Below are 19,906 nucleotides of genomic sequence, written 5' to 3'. Positions count from 1 at the left end.
CCTTAGTAGGGTAATCCCATTAAGGTGAATGTGGATTGAACACGAATAAAAGCGTGTGATGCCCACCAAGTGCAGGGAAGAGCTGGCAGGCATGTACAGTAGAATCACACATTTTTTGTCATCCCAATTTCATCAGAAAAGAACAATTTACTTATTTCGGATTAATGTCGCTTACCCTTCTACAAAGATCCGCAGCAGCACATCAATGAAAAAGAAAATGGCAATGGCAAACGACACTGCTGCAATCGCGAATGCCACATTCGGGGGCTTGTCCGTCACCGCTAAATCCACAATCACAAGCACAATATCCAATATTATAAGAATAACACCGAACAACCTGCAAGAAAGACAATAAAGTAAACATACACTGAAAATGAAGCTGGATTGATTAAAACCAAACAGTTTAATTTATAGGGTTGATTTATTCTTTAAAGTTGATGTGCCAAGCAACAAATACTGCTTGTCAGTTCAATCTCCACATATTTGCTACTTTTCAATACAGCTTTCTTTATTGCAATCAGCTGTGCTTTATTCTTTTGGCTGATGCTCCTGAGCACACAGTCATGGAAAGTGAAGAGCAATGCAAGACTAGGATTATGCCAATTAGGGCCCATATTTACTGCGGCATTTGCTTCGGCGCAACACAATATAAAGCAGTGTATGCAGCTTACTGTCCAGTGCAAAAGGTGTATTGCACTGGGAAGGTGGCCTTTTCTTAGTCCAAATACTGCTTTACCCTGCTTTTGGTAGCTTTGCATCGAAGAGGCGTTACTGGGGCAGATCAGTTCAAAATGTTGACGCAAAACCTGAGCTACTAAGAGAGACACCAGGTATTTCCATCAAAAATACTGCCTAATTGGCAGTAGGTGCAAAGAAGAAGAGATGTGTTAATTTTGTTGCAGTGCACAACATATCAAATGAATGGAAAACCTTAGAGTCTCTCTATGTATAACAATTTGCACTCGAAAGGAATGCTTCTAGTACAAATCCAGTGCTAGATAGCGGTCATTCTTTTAATTTATATATTCATCCTCTGTAATGTAATGTAATGTATGTATACTTGTAAAGCGCACTGTTACCTCGTTACGTGGCATCCTGGCGCTGTATACCGCTGGGGAACCCGTCCTGACTTTCCCTGTGAGAGGGCATCCCCGGCGCAAGAAATGATTTAGAATCTGCTGGTTGCAGTCTTCCTGAGAGACTGTTACACCTGTAGACTCAATCACATATTAAGTGACACTCTCCCACATGCCTCGTCTAACATTTAACGATATCTGCCCCAGCCCAATCGGTCAAAGGCAATAACTCTAGGAAAATATATTGATAAACAGAGGTGTCTCTGAAAATCCTATGGGACTGCGTTTTAATCCTATGGGTTTGCTTTATTACAATCATAAACAAAAGAGTATTTTATTACACCTTTACTCTAGTATCTATTAGGTATTTCCAAACAAATGTTCATTAGATTCCGAAATGCACAAAATGTGATGGTTACATAAGGAATCGAAAGTAGGTCCCTGCATTACAGCTAAATAACTGTAATTCAAGATTTAATAGCATTATTGTTTATTGTAAATGGTGGTACTGAAATCATATATTCACTGAGGTATACGACTAGTCATTAATGCTCATCCCAAAGTATCTAGTGTGCCTTCTCAGTAAAGGTAAAGAATAAGTTGTAATGTTCGTACTTTGGAAAAATGTATTTCCTAACCACGTTAAAAAAAACGGGCATTTAAACTGACAAAAATAAAGCAATTTTTGGGAAGATTCAAAGAGTACAACTTTGTCTTTAAACATCAAAATGTGTCAACCTGACTAATTTCTTTGACAAGACCCTGGTCGGGATTGCTAAAGAACTTAAACAATAGAGAAGTGGGTAGTACTATGATGGGGTCAAGAAAATAGTTTTGATGTGGGTATGGTAGCCATGTACACCATTGCAAGTGATCTCATGTTCAAAGAGCAACTGCAGGTGATGTCTTAGAGGAAAAGAAAGGGACATTAAAAGAGCTGTTATTTTTAGGGTGTGTGAAGAACATACTAAAGTTGAAATCTTACTGGCCATGGCCTTTTATGGCTCGGGTTTTACAGGGTTTGGACTTGTCAGAATCAAATAATGACTTAGGGACACACACCCCAAAAGAGGAGGATATATACTATTTTTTGGAGTTATAGCAAACAGCACAGAAATGGAATCTGATGAAATGCAATATATGTATGTTTAAATGTATGGGAACGTTTTGAACACCCATCGGTATTGCTATAGAGACAAGGCAGTGTCCAAATCTATGTAACTAATAACCTTCCTGACAAATCTAGGAGCTAGAATTAGGGCTCAAACGAGTAGAAAGGGCGCTTTGATTAACGTCTGTCAAAGTGATCCTCATTCTTACCACTGGGGTGCCAGAGCAGAACATACTGGTTATGTAGTGTGAAAAGAAAAGGATTCCCAATTTGCGTTTTTTTTACCTATAACTTTTTGAAAAAATTGGCAATGCACATGAGTGTGGAAAGTCATCGAGCATCAACAGCCAAACTATATTATGCACATATTTCTTCTCAAGTAGATTGTGCTCTTGTTTAAATCTCTTAATTCTAGTAACAAGGTTAAACGTGCACTGTTATAAAATCATAAATAAATTAACTTCGATGCTCCGCCCTACACAGACACCATCCAAATGTTAGTATAACTGCATTGACAGGGGCATAGCTAGAGCTTGTGGCGCCCGGGGCTATCCCTCAGATTGCCGCCCCTTGGGGGAGGGTGGGTGGGGGGTGCTGGGGAAAAAGGACGGTGAGCACTTGAAAGATGTCCGAGAGACACATAGTATTACTAAATTGCAAAACCCTGTGCTGTAACCACAATGAGGAAGTGCTGTCAAGTTTTGCAAACACAATATACCTGACAGGCAGATACGAGAACCATTCCCAGGGCCCAAACCACAACACCCATGTTTTAATGGAGCTCAGCCTGACAAACAGTTAAGTAATCAGTGTCACGTGAGAACAATTAAAGGTGTAAGCGACGCCAAACACATGACTACAAAGAAGTAATGAACAATTTAGAGACAAAATAACAGGTCCCGCCATTGTGTGCCAGCCATCTTATTATTAAAGAACAACAGACCAGGAAGCAGCGTTGCAGCCTTGATTGGATGACTGGTGTTATTGTGACACCGGTGACCTTTCCATGAGTCAGTCCTGTTTTATAGGCACACAGAGTTCACTAACTAGGGGGTAAGGTGAAGCGATTTTGAGATTTTGGAATGACCAACAATATTACTGTGCCCTTTAAGATATAAAGGGAGGGTGACAGGGAACGACTTGCACAAATCTAGCTCATAAAAGCCCACCACTGAGATACAGATTATGTAAATATTTCCACCCTTCCTCGTGAATTGAAAAGGTGCCTGCATAGGAGGGATTATGGGTATAATACTTCTCTCCCCCCTCTGTGATTAAAGTGGACGATGCCCAACTAAGGGATTTTAAAGTAATGGTTAATTTGTAAAAAGATTCAGGTGCCTGGGCCCACAAGTGTGAAAATGTGAACTATTCCAGGCCACCTAGAGTACTAAGGATAGACTAGGAGCACTAGTTCAGTCCCCCAACGCGTTTCGGTCGTAGCCTTAGTCGCAGGTCATGACTCATGGGAGCGCACCTATACCCGTGGTGAAATACATTTGGTAAACTGACATACACAGAGGGTCAAATTAAAACTTCACTCATGTTCAGAGTAGGTTTCGTTTCTCTCTGAAATAGGTAAATACATTATGCACATGTAGACTTGAAACAATTAAATTCAGAAAGGTCGCAGGTCCCTCATTTTGTCAAATATGTTAATGAATATTAGGAATTAATTTATCACAATGAATTGTAGATTTCAACCAATGGGAAAACTAGAAATTATTTTAATACAGTACTTTATAATATAATATTATACAGTACGGGGTCTTAATGTTCAGCAAAACGCCCTAGTAGTTTTATATTTGCAATGGATGGATAGATGTCATGATTCACGAGAGTCAAATCTCTGAGCGAGTCATGATGTTCCTTCCCTCCATCAACAAGGGTAAGAAATAGAATATTGTACTCTGCACATCTGAATGCATGGTTTATCTCAAGGTCTCAAGATTGCTTGCTTTATTAAAAGGTATTTAACAAGGGTGCAAGGGGTTACATTTGCACAGCATGATAAAATAACATTGAACGGACCCTGTGAGTACTTGTAATGAGTACTTTGCACATGGAGTAGGGTTTCCTTGTGCAAAGTAATTGTTAGCTGCAATCTGTAAATCCGTAAAAAGTATTTTTCTCATGCTACATTTGCTATACTGTGTCAAACTCACATTTACCTTTACACTGTAGTGACGTGCGTTTATCGAGACGTGCAGCCAAAAACATATTATTGGCAGCCTTTATTTTTACTGCCATGGCATGTGTGTATTTGTAGATGTGCAGGTGTATGCAGAAGGGGAGAGTGAAACATGTTTTTTATTACCCTACAAAGTCATTGTAACATGCAATCTGTGAACCTATAAACAGTGTTTTCCTGTTGTCGGTGTTGTACTGTAATGCTAACATTGAATTTGACCATTGCAATGTTGTAATACTTGTCTAAGTATGTGTTTAATACCACAGCTGGGCTAAGTGAAATATATATTTATGTCATGGCAGTGAAAATAAATGTGCACCGATAACACTTTATTTAAAGAACTGTAATAAAAAGCACACGCATTCAGACGTGTAAAGGACAAATTCAAGATTGATCGATCGATAGATCTATATTTCAGGAAAAATAAGACACCGACGTTTCACTAGAGAATAAAACGCGTCTTTTCCCCCCAAATGTATCTCTGGTAAGACTTTATATGGCCTGTCTCCAAGAAGCAAAGGCTGGCATTATTTATTACTCACATTCTGGCAACAGACATGTTCTTCACAAGCTCGCTGTAGTGTTTCAAAAATAAAAAAAACGCAAAAAAATCTCATCATATCAAAATGATGTGAGATTGAGGAGAGGACCTCTGTGAGATCACCCAGGGCAGCCCTGGAGCACCGGCTACATTCCCTGAAAATATTAACCCCTAACCTCCCCATCTGAGCACGGCTTGGGTGACATGATGGAGTGCAGAACCTCTTCTCTCTCCTTTTTTTTTATTTTTACTTCTGGGACCAGAAATCGATCATGTGCAGAACTCCTAGGTTTATCACATAATTGCGTCAAACTACATGCGGCCTAACTCTCTATTTTCTGAGCAGTTTAACTGCTAGGTTGTGTGCTGCTGAGCAGATCTGCATTTTTAAATGTAAGGCCCATATCTAAGGGCAGCACCCACAGTTCAAGCCTCCACATTGTTCTTTTTAATTACTGACAAAATTAGCAGTCACCCAAATAGATAAATATAATTTGTTAAGTAGCAGCACATGTGCAGTGAATCTCTTTTACTGTGCTGCAACAAATATTGTTGTTCCATAAATTACTGACACTTTACCATAGAGAGAAACACACGGGGGCTTTAAAAAGATGTTCTTATTAGGCGAATGCTCTTATAGCGGGAGCTGGTGTAAGTGGGATCCGCGGTAATACTTAATAGAACAGACAAGGGCTTTTCATTGCGGGCATCAAAGGGCTTTAAAATCCTTGGTTTTCTGGTATTAGCCATATTGCACTTTCTTTTTTCCTCGGTACAGGATGCCAGCCCCTGTCTTTAAAATCAAATTAAGACAATATGCTTATGGCGACGAACCTTATTGGCCATTTATCTTTCCTGTGTAATCTCAGACTCTCACCTCTTTCAATTAGTCTGAGTGAAGTCTCAGTCTGAAAGCTGCCTGTGCCTCAGTGCTGCCGAGTGCCTGCAAGCATAAAACACTGCACTGCCCGCCGGCACCGTCAGTCAGGCCAGAATTGACTCCTCGACTCGACACGACGAGAGCGTAGCGGTGAGCACGTAACGCGTCACTGCTACTTTCTACTGATCGTGAGGCGAGGGCTGGCCAAAAATGTCCATACAGGGCCATCATTGGTAGCGCACGCTACAAGTGATTGACGGCCCTGGCTGGACTCTAAGTGAGGCTGAGAGGGAGGGAGTGAGGGAGAGGGGGCCTGGGCTAACAACAACGGTCGGAGGCTGACAGTGCGCCACTTTTACTGTCTGTCTGGGCGGCGGCCGCGGCACTGGAGGCCCGTTGCGACCGCAGCTGCCTTAATAATTTATTTGGGACACTGTATTCAAAAGACTGACGTGTCCCAAATAAATTATTAAGGTGGCCACAGCCGCAACGGGCCTCCAGTGCCGTGCGGCTGCCTCAAAAATTGTGCCGCCTCAGGCGGACTGCCCCCCCTAGCTACGCCAATGTGCATCGAAACTCGCTAGATAACTGCATAATTCCGTCTCAGCTCACAATGGTGATATCTGAACAAACAGAGGGGTCATATTATCAAGAAAGGGCGATACATTATCGCCGCTTTTATCAGCAGGAAACTGACGCTAAAGCGGCGATAATAGGCTTGATAATATGTCCTTGTGAATTCCCATAGAAGCCCAGGTTCTGGTGTTAACCTGGGCTTCGGTGGGAATTCACAAGGGCATATTATCAAGCCCATTATCGCCGCTTTAGCAGCAGTTTCCTGCCCTTTCTTGATAATATGGCCCGGAGTCTAAACAAGAACGTATGCATCGGCAACTATCGTTCTCCAGAATCCTTGAATTCTTACCCACTGTTGTGCTGGGTATGCTCTCAGTATAATGTTGGAAAGCACGAGCCATGAAAATGACATGTGGCTGTTCCTCTCATTGTGGGGTTTGCTCTGCAGTTATTGGAGCAGAAGAGTGGTGGACTCCACTTCCCACTTGGGAAACCTTTGCTTCATAATTTTGTATCAATACCTCAAAGGCTTTATTAGGGAAGAGAGAGGGTCACGTGCGAATCTTTGCATAGTGCCTAATCTGAAGAGTGGTAGTTGCAAAGGTAACTTCAGATCTGCAGCACTGAATCTTTTTTAAGATTCCCATACGTGAATGAAGACTAGAAAGCAGTACCAGGAATTGCTTGGAAGGTGGGAAACAAGACTCACCCACCATAAACAGGTTTCTGAACACGGTTTGTTTGACTAGCAGGGTGTGAGAGTCATCTGCCATGTCATCGCCTTGCAGATGACTACTGGGGTCACCCCTGCACATATGGCTGTCACACCACCATGCCTCTGGTGAAATGTCCTATTAGTAGATGTGCCAGAGGTGAGTTTGTGTTATTATGTAAGAGCATAATGCATTATGTGAGCCACAGAGCTATATGTTGCTTTGAGATTCCTAGGCATTTGCTCGGGCGGCCAAATGAGTTGTTGAGCTGGTTAGATTTCCAGACATGTGACTGCTTCTTTGGTTTGAGCTAACTCCTACTTCGTCCTTATGAAATCGAAAAACAGTTACTTCATGGACCCAACTACTACCTCATCTTTATGAAATCTAAAAACAGTTATGTGGTGTAAAATGTGCGAATATCACCCTCTTGTAGAATTACTATCGTTGATCGTTATAATTGAAATTTCCATGAAACATAGCTGTTGTCTGATTTGAGTATATGCTGAAAGAGCTATTACGCTAACTTTGACCAAACTGTTTTGCGCTCCAATGCCAAGACAAGGTTCAACACCACAGGAAATGTTCTAAACAGACCATGCAAAAAGTTTGTGATAATGCATTGCTAAGACAATGAAGCAGCCTTTGGTTGGCCTCTAAACATGACATCACTGCAAGGCAAACTCCAATGGATGTAGATGTTGAAGCCCACTCATGAAACATTCAAAAACTTTAGAAACAGCTGATCATGGATGCATACAGCTGTTTTTCATCATAGTAACAGCAGCATACTTTTCTATTTCAGATGATAGGTTTTGTTGGTTGAATGGTGTCAGCTAAGGGTCACCTGATCCCGCAGGAATCCGAGGTACTGATCAATTCTTATGACCAGTACTGCATGTTAAATCTGGATCACAGGGGAATTACACTACTTCACATCCCACTAAATTTCAAGGAAGCTCTTATTATTTATTATTAGAACATTGGAAAGTTGGGAGCTCTATTGAAAACAGTGGAGCGCTCCGGTCTTTGAATGGCCAGAAGAAGGCCGGAGCTCCAACATTCCAATGATGTCGTTCACATCAGTTGCTGTGAACTAAGGCCTCACAGAACCAAGGGGATTTCAATCCCCTGGGCTCCATGAGGCCTTTATTTACCTTGTTAGAACATGTGCCTTCTAGTGGAAGAATGTTCTAATAGCCTTCTAGCCCTATGTAGCTGGGCTATACCAGCATTAAAGTCCCGCTCCCTTATTAAAGGCCCAGAGCAGGCTTATAATGGCCGGTAAAGCTCGCTACGGCAGACTATAAGGCTATAATAGTATTTGGCTACCAGGTTAGGAAGTTGTTATAAATTTGGTGCAGAGCCGCCCTTTCATTAGTAGGGACCTGGGCAAAGACAGAGATGGGGCCACAAATATGAAATGTCGAGCAGTTTTGAGAACAGCAATAAAATAAGCACATCCCGAGTAACATTTGTAGCTGTTTGTCTACTAAAGTCATCAATCACATCAATATAGTCACGTGAATGTGCCCTCAAATATCCAACAAGTTGAAAGACAGTGGAATTCTCAACAAGCATGTTCTGTTCTTAATTATAATTGGTGCGTGTTTCAAGACCATCTAGGAGCACAGATTGAACCAGCAATTTTGTACACAATTTACCTTTGCTTAAATACTAATTTCCATGGTGATAAGGGGAATAGCTGGCAAATGATACATTTTTCAAGCACACCTGACTAGTAACATTGTTAACAATTTAAGAGGAATACTTTATAGAATATTATAGAAATCCTGTGATAAATTTGCATTTTAAAGCACCAACTTACTGGGTGGTCCAAGGTTCTATTCCCATTGAAAATGTGATTTATCTAGTTGCAAATAGTGCATTTTATTGCACGGTGGACCAGCAAAATGAGTCACAACTTAATTGGATTTGAACACCAATTTGATAGATGTTTTTTGAGGATTCTATGCAAGGACTTTCTGTAAAAAGAGCAGAAGATCGACTTGCAATGTCCATTCAAAAAAGTGTAAAAATTTATTCGGAAGAAATGTTCCTTTTTAAAATTGTTGTCTTTTATGGCTCTTGGCTGCCGACTAATGCACTTTTTGAATTGACTTTGATAGTATTTTCATATCCCTTCATGGGTAGTTTGTTGGTTCTTCCGAAGAAGTTCTGGGAAATAGGCGGCATGAGGTACATTCAGTTTAAAGCATATTGGGACAGCAACAACGTTTAAAATTTTATGAAATGTCAATACCACTTTAAAGGGCGAGTTTTAGGTCTCTACACAAGGAAGATTTGCGGAATTTATTTGTCTATGGTGCATGTTAAAGAATATTTGACCAGCAACTTTGCGTAAACTTGAAAGGATTTAAAGGCTGCTTAAGGAGACATGTGGGGGATATCAGTGCCCAATTACAGCATTACTTTAAAAAGTCATGCAGTAGAAAATCCAAGGATATGAGGGCATGGGGAAGTAGAGTTTATTGCCCGTCCATCTCACTGGCTTCAGGGATACCGTGCAATGTAGGGGATGAGTTGTTTCTATTACTGCAGTATCCTAATGCTGTACCGAGATTCCCACCATGACAATAGGTTATCATTTTGGAATGTGAATTATAAATAGGGCTCCCGGTATTATGGTATTCATTTTCTTAACATTTCCGTCTGTATTATTCCGTATTTATTTTTTGCTATTATTACTGGTATTTTTCCATATTTATTTTGTGTTTTGTGAATAAATGTCCCAATATGGTTTATTTAACGGATAAACACCCACTCATACTTCAATGCATGTCGAGTTTAAGCAAACTAAGCAGCCAAATGTAAAAAAAATACTACACCAAGATGCAAATATTTACATTATTTACACATATATGCTAACATATGTCTGTATTTAAGGACATCTAGACCTGGTTTTAACCCCCCATGCTATCTGCTCAGCTGGTGGCCTGGAATTCATGAAGAACAGTATGGGGATTCACTCATAACAAGCCCAAAAGTCTGTTTTCCCACTTTTAAAAATAAATACAGACAGGAAACCCACTGTTTTCTGTCGGTATTTATCTGTAAAAATCAGTAAAAATGAAAAACTGGGAATCTTAATTATAAACCATCCTGTAGTAGAGAACTACGATACTTCCTATGCGCGTGGCACAGGTATACCACTTGAAATTAACTGCATAATAATTAACTCCTTGTCCATCTCCCGCTGGAGCATCAATCAAAATGCATTACTAAAAATTCTTACTCCAGAACTGTATCACTCCCAACAGCCTGGCACAGGAACACAGGATGTAACGTCGTCCAATGTTTACATATAGCACGCCACAGCCCTTAATCTGTTATGCTATCAAGATCATTATTAGAATTGTTTTGTTTATCATAGTTTGCGGACAGATCTGGAAAAACCAGTAGTGACCTATCCTTCACTTTCAAAGGAAAATGATGATGGTTTAAAAAGACATGACAAGCCACTTAGATATTTTGTGCACCTTCTGATTCTGTTAAGAGGACTAATGGTCACCTAAAGGTTTCTGAACTGCCTGTGGTACTGTTTGATATTTGTGCCAGGCTACTCTAAGTCCCAGGTAGAGGGCATTTTTATTCTGTGTTTTTTTAGAGTACAGACCATGGTCTATCAACCACCAGAACACAGTATGATGAGGAGACAATCATGGTTTGGGAGTTTTTCAATTTCAAGGTGCATAGAAGAACAGGAAATTATGAGTAATTCTTTGGTTAAATTATATACGGGGCTTTTGCTACAGGTCTTTTTGGCTTATAAACACATTCTGCTGAGACTCCTTGTGCTGGTCCCATCATTTCCCTTTACCAAAGCCACATTGTTTAGATATGAGCCACATCTTTGAAAACAATTGGCTCTGACTGAGGAGGAATGATATTAGGCACTGCTCAAAGGCTTTGAACTGCTCTATTTTCTAATGATGTGCCAAAACCATTCATCCTACTCCTGACCTCAGGAACTGCATAACAATTATTTCCCTGGACTGTCATAACCTGGCTGAAATCAGCGTCATGGCAGTGGCTTGAGGAAGGCTCCCTATAGAGGATATTACAGAAGCAGTGTGTAATTACCACTATGGAAATGGTCTTGCATCAGCATAGACCTCTTGGAATGCAGAATCTCTGGTTTCTGGTAAAAGAGAGAATGAAGACAACATTCTTTTGGAGGTGATATGCCTCCTAATATAATTTGCTTGGGGACAGTGGCCACAATGAATGGCGGTGGATGGCAAACATTTTGAAGCAGCTCTGGGTACATACACTAGCCCATCATCAAAGCCTAAAACAACCCTGCTAATGGAGATCCTATTATGGCCAGGAAAGTTCTTTGAACACTTGCAATCTCTTTTACCATTAATGAATCTCGGTACATGCCTTTTGAAGAAGCATGAGCCCTATCACAAATAGTGATCATTTGTATCTGCCTGGATGTACCTACTCTTCATTTTATTAGCACCAAATTCCTTTACACTGCCATTCTTTCTACCTTTACGTGCCTTTCTATTTTCAATTCTTTATTAAAGTGGATTGTTTGACATGTTACCCAAGAGATGCATGGCACTGAAACAGCAGTCGCAACAGACCCCGGATTTATCTTGATTTATCTTGAAAAAGAGAGGTATGTACTTCAGTGTTGATACACCAAGGTCCTTCAGTGACATGGTGAGACCAGGAATCAGTACTACATACTACTGTACTACTACATAGTACTACATACTACATGACATACAGACAGACCACCTACTGCTTAGTCCCTTCACTGCAAGGAGCTAAGCGCGTTTTGACATACATGATTCAATAGTAATTCATTCATAATACGACTAAGACAAAAGGAAACTGAAAATCAAAAGGAACATTTTATGCATTTCCATTCATATATTAGGCTTATTTTAATAAAAAGTTTACATTTCACTACATACCTGAATCCAAAGGACATCACAAAAGGGGTTATGGCATTCTTAATTTTGCTGTTCAAAACAAAATAGAATAATTACTAAATATTTCACATAAACTTATATTAAAATTTTAATTATGATAATGCATTTAATCAAAGCTACATTTCTGTATAACATTTAATATCAGCGGCAATAACTTACAAGCACTTATATCAGCTAAACTTACATAAAATGTAACATTGCAAAGAACTGAAACTTTAACAAGAAACATGAAAAAATGAAATACCAGGGGCCAAGCTCAAACATAATTCTATTCAAAATAAAGATATAGGCAAGTAGAGCAAAATTCGGCCATTTGTATATCACCATGACAAAGCAGTTCCCTGGCTTTCGTGGAATGTTCTTTAATTTTAATAGAGATAGCTCCAGAGCATTGCCATGAAAGGTGCAAGACATGATGCAGCTTCCACTAGTGGTCTTACACCTAGTGGTAGGACCAGAAACATATTCTCAAAGCTATTTAATTCAGTCTGGTGTGTCTATACCACACATGCTTTTTGGAATGATAAAACACCCTCACATCCTCCTATGAAATGGAACACCCTCAACAGTTCCTTCTTTAGGAATATAGTCCATCAGTGGGATGGCTTTGACCAGTGGCAGAAGGGTATTCATACGAAATATACTGCATTCTAAGATTAATGGAGTCATCATAAAGGGAGAGAGATACAAGAGGTGAATCAGATGGTACTTGGTGACCTCATTAGAGACAGAACAGAAATCGCCCATCTTATTTCTTTAGGACCAATGACAGTCACACCAGGACTCGTACAAGGGAATAGACCGAAGGATAGTTCATGGAGGACAGATTACTGTAGTCTGTCATGTGAGGACGGGAGTCTGCTAGGGTTCTTTGCTCGCGCCTTTTCTATTCCATCTGGCCATAGACTGGATCATGAATCAAGAAGACATCTACAGCAGCGAGAAGGAATGGGATTAAGGAGACTCCTTGGATGCACCTCAACGACCTGCCCTTTGCAGACGACCTGGCCCATATTCTCCCATATCAATCAGCAGATGCAAGAGAAGACCAACAATGTGACAGTCCCTTCAGCACAGCTTGGCCTTAACATCCACAGGGGAAAAACAAAGATCCTGAAGGCTAATAGGGCCAGAAGAGTAGCAGCTACTCTTACAGGTGATGCACTGGAAGAGTTTGAGACCTTCACCTACCTGGGCAATGTCACAGACAAGCAGGACAGCACAGGCGCAACGTCAAGGCAAGAATCGTAAAAGCAATGGGCGCCTTCGTTCAGCTTAAGGAGATCTGAACCTCCAAGGACCTAACGCTACAAACCAAGACCAGGCTTTTTAACACCAACATAAAATCACTCCTTCTGTATGAAAAGTGACCAACACCAAAAAAGTCCAAACCTTCATCAACACCTGTCTGAGGACCATCCTCCAAATCCACTGGCCAAACCCCACCAGCAACAAGAACCTATGGCAGTAGACTTCCCATCTCCCTGTCCATTAAAAAATCATGAAAAGATGCTGGGGCTAGTTCGGTCATGTCACGACCCCCTCCTGAACCCCCTCCTGCAACCTCTGTGTAGATGGCCTATGTTGTATTCCTCTTTTGGCATTTAATGGCTTGCTATTTTGCCATGGCTGATATTCCCCAGAGCCCTAGGATCCATTGCACTGGAGTCTGCCAAGTATTTCCCAAGAACATGTTAACCAGCAGAGTACCTTGCACCCGCTGTTGCTAGGGCCTTGGTGTGGCTTTCCATTGTACACATGTGAGTGAAAATGATACATCCATTTCCTGCTTAATTGGTTTCATCCGCCAAGTTGCACCTGCCCTTCCTGAAGGGTCAAACTATTGTACAAATATGTGTTTCCTTAAGGGGTCTTTGAGAACCTTCCAGTCTTCCACATGCTCCACATGCCACATGTGAGCCAGCTACTTCTATTGGTGTCCCTACATGGTACATAAGCTGCACCCAAACACTTGTTCCCTGCTTGAACATGCTCCACCCGTCTCCCTCACTTGTAGAATCAGCCTGAATCAAGCAGCGCTCTAGTCTTCCTCAGTCCAAGTTGTACTGTGGTTCCAGTGGTCTCAGCTCTATTGACGTCTTCATCATCTCCGCATGCTGCACCGTGATTTCTATTTCCCTGCGACTCCCTGCGTCAAGGCCTCAAGATCTTCTTCGAATGTTTTACAAACTGGAAAACAAGTCTAAGTACTTGGTATCAGGTTAGTGTGCACTAATCCTTTTAAAGTGTAGGCAAGGATGAGTGATCAGCATCTTCAAGACTCTAAACATTATCTCCAGGCCATCCTTGTGACTGCAGGTGTTTCCATTCTACAGTCACTTCTTTTGAACTTGGCGCTTGAACTGTAATAGCGCAAGAACTTAAGACCCAACGCATGTGTTTCTTTGATGAACAGCTGTGACAAGAGAAAGCACACAAGAGCGACTGTTAAATGTATTTTTTAGTTTATCCTTGGGAATGCAAGTTACTCCAATCTGTATTTCGTTTTGATCCTTGTCGGAGAGCAAGAAAATTCAATCTGTATTTCGTTTTGATCCTTGGGAGATCAAGAAACTCCAATCTGTATTTCGTTTTGATCCTTGGGAGTGCAGGAAACTCTAATCTGTATTTCGAGTGATTTCTAGGGAGTGCCAGGAACTCCAATCTGTGATTTTGGTTATTCTGCTCTCATTCTGTGTTCCTGAATGTAGACTGTAAGTGTATGTTACTGAAGTCGAGGTATGATCATTATATGAGGCCTGTTAGTTCACTGATGGTAACTGTCTCCCCTTGTTATTCCCAGTGTATTGCAGCTTCTCAAAACCTGAGGTCCTAGTCCAGTGCAGAATCTACCTCACAAACACAGAAGGTTTCGGGAGTGCCAAATCCTTTCACGTAGAGTTGCACAGCTGCTGAGCAGATCCAGTACCGCAAGTCTCTTTTTTTATTTTATCCCTATCCCCCTTCTCCGTTGGGGCAGTGCATGATTAAGGTGCCTGGTCCCTTGATCTAGCACGGTCTGAGAGGTATAGAAGGTCCACCATCGGCTCAAGTGTCGTCTCTTTGTTAGGGACTAGGTGTGTGCATGACAGGTCATACCTTCAGCAAGCTCGCGGAAACCACCACCAGGCAAGGCTTGATCTGAAACCCTCAAGGAAAAAGGAAAAGTGGAAGGCCAAGAAACACCTGGCGTTGAAGCCTCAAGGCTAACTTAAAGGATAGGGTTACCAGATGTCCCGGATTTGTCTGGACAGTCGTGTTTTTCCATTGACTGTCCCAACACTATTTTCTACAACAAAGAAATGTCCAGTTATTTGAGAGGGTCGGGTGAAAGGGCACATTAATAAAGTGTGGTACAGGCTCACGTTTCCTCTGACCCTCTCTTAACACAGGAACATAAGATGAGCTGTTTAATAAGCCACCTGCTGTGTCTCCTTGCCTTTCGCTGGCAGCACAGCAGGATTTAACGAAGGACGAATTCGTGTCCGATCACCCTAAGCCAGATTCAATAGCAGCCTGCATGAGGGGAAGGACAGTATGTAGATAATATTATATATATATATATATATATATATATATATATATATATATATATATATATATATATATATATAAATGTCCAAGAAAAACTGCTTTGATAAGCAAAAACACGCACTCGGAAAGGTGCAGCTAGAAAGGGTTTATTCACGAGGTAACGCTACGCGTTTCAGCACAAGGGTGCCTTGATCACACATATATATTACAAAACAATTGTACTGAGATATAACCAAAAATGACAGTGCACATCCTTGCATAGTTTTTTTCTTAATTTGTTCTTCTTTATTGAATTATTTGTTGTATCTCTTAACACAGCAAACAAAGTATACCACTAACAAGTTTTTTACGCTCACTGTGCTTCTTCAGGGCTGTTCACAAAATACCAAAAGTGTTTATCTGGGTAGGTCTTGATTTTGCTATAACATTTGTGCTTAATTTGTATAATGAATGTATGGCTGATACTTAGCGGGATAATTTCTAAACAACCAGTTTAAAATGTCAATTCTAGAAATAATTATCTCAAACAACGAGAAAGGTTGATTTTTTTATTTCTGTGTATTTTTCATTTCACGATGTAATTGGTTTATTAATTGTAATATATACTGTCCTTACGATAAAGTACTGATGTATATTTGTGTGATTTTATTAATAGCCCTGAAGAAGCGCAGTGTGTGCAAAACACATGTTGGCTGTATACTATATTTGCAGTGTAAGGAGATACAAAAAGTAATTCAATAAAGAAGAATAAATTAAGAAAAAACAGTCAAGAATGTGCCCTGTGTCATTTTTGGTTATTTCTCAGTACTACTGTTTGATAATATTATTTTCCTATACTAGTGGTGGTGACCAGCATACTGAGATTATAGTGGCAGGTGGATTTCCTTTTACCCAAATCTGAAATGAGAGAAATATATATATAACATATAAGCCTCATAAAATTAAGCTATATACATTTATACAGTTTTGAAAAAGAATGCAAGTTCGAAACATGTGTTTCTTTACCAATAAATACTTACGTAAATTTGAGAGCGCGTTGGTGTGGCTGTTTCCTGTTGGCTGTTTCCTGTTGTCAACAACCAGGATTAGAATTGGAATATATATATATATATATATACCAAAAAGAATCCGGTCCGGGTAGAGGCCGTCACCTGGGCGGTCCGCGTTTAGGGTACCGGAAACCCTGTATCACATTACTCTAATCACTCCTCAATCGCAGAAGTATCACGGACATCACAGACAGACATAAGCCTGTCTTAAGTTTGTTTTAAGACAAACTTAAGACAAAATCCTAACTTCTGTGAATATCAAAAGTAGTAAGTTCATTCTGTGAATGCCAAAAGTAGTAAGTGCATTCTGTGAATACCAAAATAGTAGTAAGTTTAGGTTTGAGTCTTAAGTTAATTCTGTGAATCGGGCCCCTGGTCACCCTACACAAGGAGAAGAGCTACACCTAGAGTCAGATTCAGAGAAAAGACCAAGACAGAGGTGGCTGGAGAGTCCTGGTTGACAGCCTATACCCCAGGAGGGTAATAGGCGTAAGTAAGTAATCAAGTAAGTAATGACAGTCACAAGCAAAAGATGCATCACAACACATTTGTTCCCTTATTTGTCATTGCACTCCTCAGCTTTCTGCTGCTATTTTTATCCCAGGCTTTTGCTTTCAGCATTTTGATCTTCTTCCGTATTCTTTGCCTGGATTTCTAGCTTGGCTTGTTTTTAGGTCGAGCAGACCTCTAAAAGCATGCGAAGCATGCTTTGTCTGCGAAGACAACCTTTGCTGGCGTGTCTGGGGGAATGTGAGACGGTGTCCATGCACGAGCCTCTGCCGTCTCCGATTTGCCCTCGAGGGCGCGCACGGCGCTGTGCACATCCCCTGCCTGCCATTCACATGCTCTCGCAATCACACACAGGCAAAGTCACGCATGCGCACACACATTCCCACGCGCACACACTCCCCCCAGGCATACACACAGGCAGGCAGGCACACACACGCATGCACGTACCCCCCTCCCCCACCACTCACGGAGCGCGCACACACAGATCCCCCCCTCCACTCACCATGCTCTTTTCCGGCGCATCTCCACATGCGGGGCACTCCATGATGGGAGCCCCGCAACAACGAGCATCACCGGCCTCTTCCGGCCGCGTCACAGGCCCCACCCATGTCACGGGCAAGGATGCCTGACTTCCTGGTTTCGCCCCCGCCGGCAAAACTGCTTCTTCGGCGTAAACTGGTTCTATTTTAGTGTTTAAGAGGGTGCTACAGCTGACCAGACAGAGCTAGCAGGTCGCTTCCTTGCCACTCGATCATCTTTAGTGCGCAGCATACTCGGTGGCCACTACAGCAAACAGTGCATTATATGGATAAACAAGGCGACGTTTGAGCTGTGCCAGTAATGAATGATGCGGGCGCAGTACCGCTGCTATTGGAAACCAAACAGCTTCTTTTGTTTCCATGAGAACGCCTGCTGGCTCACCCCGTGCTAGTGATTGTGCACAGAATAGATACAGATGGAAAAATGATAATTCGGAAAGTACTGGACCGTTACCCGTGGCTGGACTGTTTCCTTCATCACAGGACTTGCTAAGCGGGTGGAACACCTGACGACCCTTTCACATCAAAGCGAGTTCAAGATCTCAGAACTTACATTTTTGGAGAAAAGTGCAATTTACCCAAAAAATAAAAAAATGCAAAAATTGGTGACCAGTACAATGGAATTTGTGCACAAATCTCCACACTCCATTAGTTCACATATAACCAAGAGTCTCCTTTAGGAAAATTGAAGACCAGGATGCCGTGAGTGCAACAAATGGTCGAAGTGGCAAGACATGGACATCGCTCCTGAATTTATCTTGGGCTCACTTGCAAGTCTACTCATACTGCCCCATGCTACCAATAATAAGACATAATCACTATAACTTTTCCATCACCCTGCAGCAAATATCAAAATGCAATCCACAATACGGAACCGCACGACAAGGACTTTAATGTTTTGTTTATTGAGCCAGGACAATGGCGGCCGCTTGTTTGCAATGCCATAGGTCTGGCATTTAATTGTGAGACCTATTGCATTACAAATATTTTTTTCATACAGCACAACACCACACTTTATCTTTAACTTGCGCCTTTCGGTAATTGTACACGGTGCACACAGTCAACAATGGTGCCCGCAGCTTAAACACCCTCACCCCATCCTGCCCCTGCGTGCCACACTTTAACTTTTTGGTAACTTTTCATAACAGCCTAGGAGCACTGTTTTCTTTAATTGCTTTGGTCCTGCTTGACACGCTCTTCGGCAACGCACTTTTTTTTTTTAACCAACCCTGCATGCCTTATGTTTCACTGCTCAGAAGAGGCGGCATGCGATGCGAGGGGCCGTCGTTTATGTAAAAAAAAAAAAATCAATAAGGCCCTAACATGGCGCCCTCGTGCCTTTCTATTATTGTACACAGGCCCACACAGTCAACAATGGCGCCCGCAGCTTAAAGACCCTCATTCCCATTCTGCCCCTGGGCACCGCAACTTAACTTTAACATGAGTGCTGCGCTTAATGTATTAGTAGGCGCACACTTTTATTATTGGCTCACCCACACCCAACATGTCCAACCCGTGTCCTACTGCAGGAGCTAAAGGTGGGGGCAGGGTGGGGCTCGGCCACCTCCTGGCAGGCGGCGGGTGCAGTAAAAGCTCCTCGGAGTCCTGAACCTCAGCCGCAGGCAGCACCATGGCGGAGAGCGCCGGCCTCGAGAATCACTGCAGCAAAGGTTTCAAGAATAAGGGTGCGATGTGGACACCATGAAGTTATTATAGAACTGCTAATCCGCCCATTGACGATTTATTTATTTTATTTATTTTGAGGGTTCTGATACAATCTTGGATTTTGCCCATCCTGGTGAAGTGTCTAGAAGTAGAGAAGTATGTTTTTATTGTGCTATCGATTGGTTTTTAAATGCTGCTGAATGTGAGCCTAATATTTGCACTTGGACAAGAATTTAATGATAGTGTTTTCGCTCGAATTATTTTTTTTTAATCACTATTAAGGCACATTTTTATCAGTAGTGCGGCAGGTAGCCGTAACACCACAAGTACCACTGCCAGGCCCCAGGAACAGTGAGATCCAGCCACTTGAATCCCTTTGGGTGTATGGTGAGCTTTTTTGGGATTCTGTATGCCATGTGAGAACCTAATACCAAGGCATAATTCAGCTCATCCTTCTGGACAACAGTCGAAATGGGCACATCAGCGGTGAGAAGGCGCTGGCTGGAGGGACATCATGTCCCAAGTACAGGAGAGGAGGAGGCGCAGTGTTG

General features: G+C 41.7%; 1 protein-coding gene across 4 annotated transcripts in view; it reads right to left on the bottom strand.

Moving 5' to 3' along the window:
- LOC147698471 (phosphatidylinositol 3,4,5-trisphosphate 3-phosphatase TPTE2-like) overlaps window positions 1-19,906 on the bottom strand; it is a 308,096-nt gene that overhangs the window by 203,652 nt on the left and 84,538 nt on the right. For all 4 annotated transcript variants that reach the window (XM_086935050.1, XM_086935048.1, XM_086935049.1 and 1 more), the window contains exons 4-5: window positions 12,041-12,088; window positions 176-337 (exon numbers count right to left, since the gene is read on the bottom strand). In XM_086935050.1, the coding sequence (XP_086791176.1) occupies window positions 176-337; window positions 12,041-12,088 (210 nt within the window). The remainder of the gene's footprint in view (window positions 1-175; window positions 338-12,040; window positions 12,089-19,906) is intronic.

Source organism: Lissotriton vulgaris, chromosome 8 (genome assembly GCF_964263255.1).
Source record: "Lissotriton vulgaris chromosome 8, aLisVul1.2, whole genome shotgun sequence".
Classification (NCBI taxonomy): domain Eukaryota; kingdom Metazoa; phylum Chordata; class Amphibia; order Caudata; family Salamandridae; genus Lissotriton; species Lissotriton vulgaris.
This window is presented reverse-complemented; position numbering and strand designations above follow the sequence as displayed.